This window comes from Tripterygium wilfordii, chromosome 10, assembly GCF_013401445.1.
Source record: "Tripterygium wilfordii isolate XIE 37 chromosome 10, ASM1340144v1, whole genome shotgun sequence".
Taxonomy (NCBI): Eukaryota; Viridiplantae; Streptophyta; class Magnoliopsida; order Celastrales; family Celastraceae; genus Tripterygium; species Tripterygium wilfordii.
In genome coordinates, this window is record NC_052241.1 from 7,302,614 (window position 1) to 7,306,346 (window position 3,733).

At 34.6% G+C, this 3,733-nt stretch overlaps 1 protein-coding gene across 1 annotated transcript; it reads left to right on the top strand.

The window, feature by feature from the left end:
* The first annotated feature begins 346 nt into the window (after positions 1-346).
* LOC120006832 lies at positions 347-2,431 on the top strand. Its single transcript, XM_038856934.1, has 4 exons — positions 347-577; positions 1,577-1,702; positions 1,889-2,008; positions 2,099-2,431. The coding sequence occupies exons 1-4, from the start codon at positions 383-385 to the stop codon at positions 2,255-2,257; spliced, it is 600 nt and encodes a 199-aa protein (XP_038712862.1). The 5' UTR covers positions 347-382; the 3' UTR covers positions 2,258-2,431.
* The last annotated feature ends 1,302 nt before the right edge of the window (positions 2,432-3,733 follow it).

Here is a 3,733-nt window from a genome sequence, read left to right on the forward strand (position 1 = left end):
AATAGTTTAAGGATAGAATGAAGAAAAAAAATAATTTAAGCACATAATCAAGAAAAATATTATAATCTAAGGAGATATATAATATTTTAGCCAAAATGGAACCCTCGAAATTCTTAACAAAAACACCAAATATCGTTCAATTTCTTTCAAAATTACCAAACTGCAGTTCGATAATCCCAACACTTTCAAGAAATGTTAATTTAGGTATGATGGTAATTTTTGTTCTTTCTTGGGGGCGAAAGAGGTATTTCGAAAATCAGTATGGGTAAATCGGACTTTCTAATAAAGATACATGCCGCTTACCCTCTGAACTAATAAAGCGGATCTAAAACATATTTGGGGCGGTGGAAGAAAGACAGCGAGACGAGAGACGAGAAAGAGAATGGCATTTAGGGTTTTCTCCGTGGCGGCTAAAAGGGCTTCGAGGCATGAGTCGTCCTTAATGCTCTACGGATCTCCACGCTTGCCGTGCAACCGAACCTCCTCTTCTAATGCCCTGCTCAGTAGCTTGACTTCTCCACGAATCTCAGGAGGAGTCAGACTTATACACTACCGCTCAATCAGACGGGAATGTAAGGTGATTTCATCTTATTCTCTCTGCGTAGCGGCATAATATTTGAATTTTTATTTTCTAGGCAACAAGCATTAATTTTACCAATTTCAAAGTGATATTCATGACCAATTTCATTGTATGTTATCCGCAAAGGAACTTAAGGTGATACTCAGGGTTAAGTGGTGTTTTTGAGTCTGCAAATGCATATAATTTTTGCCAATTTCTGGTGTGGTAGTCTCTTCTTGTTCTCTTCTTCTAGATGATGTATAGTGTTGATTTTTCACCTACTTTGACCAATTTTAGCTGATTCTGTTACATACGATGTAGTATGCACAGTGTTCATTTTGTTTCTTCCAACACATTAAAATATAATTTTGACCAATTTTGGATCATGTAGTACGGATGCCACTATCTTTTTCTTTTTGTTCAATTGGAGAGTTATGTATCTGTGATGCATTCAGAATTTATAATAAGGGCGATAGAGTTATAATTTCTAGAAATATTTAGGATTTGTAGATTATTTGGCGACTGACTAGACTAGATTGTGTTTGGGAGGTTGATCATTGTCTCCCAAAGAGACGATCACCAGAATATCTTCACAGTAAGAAATAAGGATACTAACCTTATTTGTGGATGACTTGAATGTTACAGTAAACAGAGTTTTTGGGCCTATCTTGAAAATATGATTTTTGGAGTGCTCGTAGTTGAAGGCTACATCATAAAATATTAAATATTTGGAGGGTTGGCTATGAATTTCAGGTTCCTTTGGTATTACCTCTCTTATGCTTATTCTTTTAACAATTTGGTGGTAAAATCAAGACAAGGGATCTTGTAAATCCAACACTTTTTATTAGAATTTTCAAGTTACTTAACAATTTTGTTCATTTATTATTATTATTATTTTTTTTTTTGTATTTAGGGGGATGCATATTATGCATGTATTTGTTGGACAATTTTAGATTACATATCATTATTGTTTTCTTGAATTTTATTGTTAATTCTCGTGTCGTATATCATGGAAAGGCTATTTTGGAAAATTTCCGCGATCAATCCCAGGAGATACGCTGGAAAGTGAAGGAAGCGACTACTAGCACTGCTAAGATGAAGAATTTTGTCAAAACTCGAGGTTTGGAAAAAACAATTTATGGGGTATGTTTTACGCCGCATTTGCATTAAATTGTAATTTGCTTCACACTTTTCCAAAACCTTTGTTTTTTTTTTTTTGTATCTATAGGGCTACTTATGATATAAATGTGTTGGATGACTTTGTACAGTTGAGATTTTATTATTAGAAGGAACTGTAGTGTTAATTCCTTTGTTGTATATAATGAAAAGGATCACTTGGAAGAACTCTCTAAAGAATGTGACAAAGCTCGTTGCAGCTTGCGTGGCTTATGGGGTATCCTTCGTCATGAGTCTTTCAAATATAGTATAATCAGAAAGAAATGTTTTCATGTAAGTTTAACGATTAGAGTTATGAGTTACTTTCTTTTGATATGTTGACCAAATAGGGTGTGAAGTTTTATTTCTAATATTTATCTACAGGAGTGCTTACATTTTGGTGCCAAGGTGATGAGAGAGATACCCGCGTATGTGCTTTTGCTTAGCTTGTTCTATACGACTGGACATCTCCTGAAGGAAGCTGAGGCTTACATGGGAGCTGAGCGGTATATTGTTAGGAAAACCCCCTCTGAGCCTATTTGACTTAGAGAAGCTGTAATGTCAGATATTAAGATATTATGGCCTTTGTTTCTTAATAAAACTAGTAGCGTACCGGTGGTTCCGTGGTATGTAATTTTATGTTTATAGCAGTCCTGTTCGTGAGGACATTGAAGACTGTTTAATGTATTGTACATGTGGTATCTTTCTGGGTGGTCTTTTCCCCTTGTTTTACTTGTATGTTTTTGAAATTTTGTTTAGATTTCTTATTGGGGTTGCATCTTTTGTCGTGGTTGGTGATGGTTTATATTGTTTCTCAGTGGTACATAAATTTCATAGGAGGAACGCCTTTTTCCCGGGGATTAATATTGGTGAAGCTATAATGATGTCGTATGGTATCTTCAGACTGAACAAAGTTTTCTGTCACAATGAGGCATTATATTTTTGAACAAAATTTTCCTTCATTTGCTGCTCAGTATGGTATTATTCTGTTATAGGCGCATGGTGTTGGAATGTTGAAGGATGCTAGTTCTCGCGTGTTGCTCAGCGTAGGTTTGACATAGGATGTTGAGGTCTGTATTCAAAGGCAAAAGTTAGGCGTAGGTTTGACATAGGAGGTTTGACATAAGATGTTGAGGTCTGTATTCAAAGGCAAAAGTTAGGCGTATTTGGGATGTTCGTTAGTCGTATTTGGCTTGGTAATGGAATTATTATACGTTTATGTAATGTCAATGTTTTATGTGGCTTGTTTCACCAATGTTTAGTTATAACTGCTTGGATTTTAATTGTTTTGATACCTGTGAAGATGTTTGAAATAGAGTGTTGAATTGTTTTGATGCCTGTGAAGATGATTTTATATTCTTATTCTTATTTATCGTTAGCCAAATGTTATTTTTTTTTATATAACTATCACGATTGTTTATTATTGTTTAGAGATATTGTACTCATGGAAATCAACTAAATGGAAATCCAATTGGGCGTCTTGTTAATCTAAGATAACAAAATGTGCCCATAAGAACAGCGGTAGATTATACATACCTTACCGGGAAGTAGATGGGAATGAAGTTTACAAATATACTGACAAAATATTTAAAAAAAAAAAAAAAAATTTCCTGCTAAGCTCCTTTTGCTACTTAAGGTTTCCATGATTTGCCACTTAAAGTCTCCATTGATTGTTAATTTGTTATGTTATCAGACCAGATAACGGCTAAAACATTGCAAACTAAACTACTCTTGAATGTACAATGTAGACTAAACAAGTCCTAAATGTTGGCTACAACACCGCATGGAAGCCCCTGCACAAAGAATCCCTCCAACTTATGAAAGCGATTTGATAGGGTTAGAAGTGGTAAAATTAACGGTACTATTAACAGCAATTATCACTTTTTTTCATCACCAACGCATCATTGAACCCATTAACTGCATTATGTACGCCTCTAAATGAAAATTAAAGATGTGGAGAATCATTAAATAAAACTGAAGCATAGATGAGAAGATAATAGACAATTCTGCATTTGTACA

Excerpts from the sequence above, each read along its gene's own strand:
- LOC120006832 (XM_038856934.1), top strand. The coding sequence starts at position 383 with ATGGCATTTAGGGTTTTCTCCGTGGCGGCTAAAAGGGCTTCGAGGCAT. Across the intron at positions 578-1,576 it reads CAATCAGACGGGAATGTAAG|GCTATTTTGGAAAATTTCCG; the intron begins GTGATTTCATCT and ends TATCATGGAAAG. Across the intron at positions 1,703-1,888 it reads TGGAAAAAACAATTTATGGG|GATCACTTGGAAGAACTCTC; the intron begins GTATGTTTTACG and ends TATAATGAAAAG.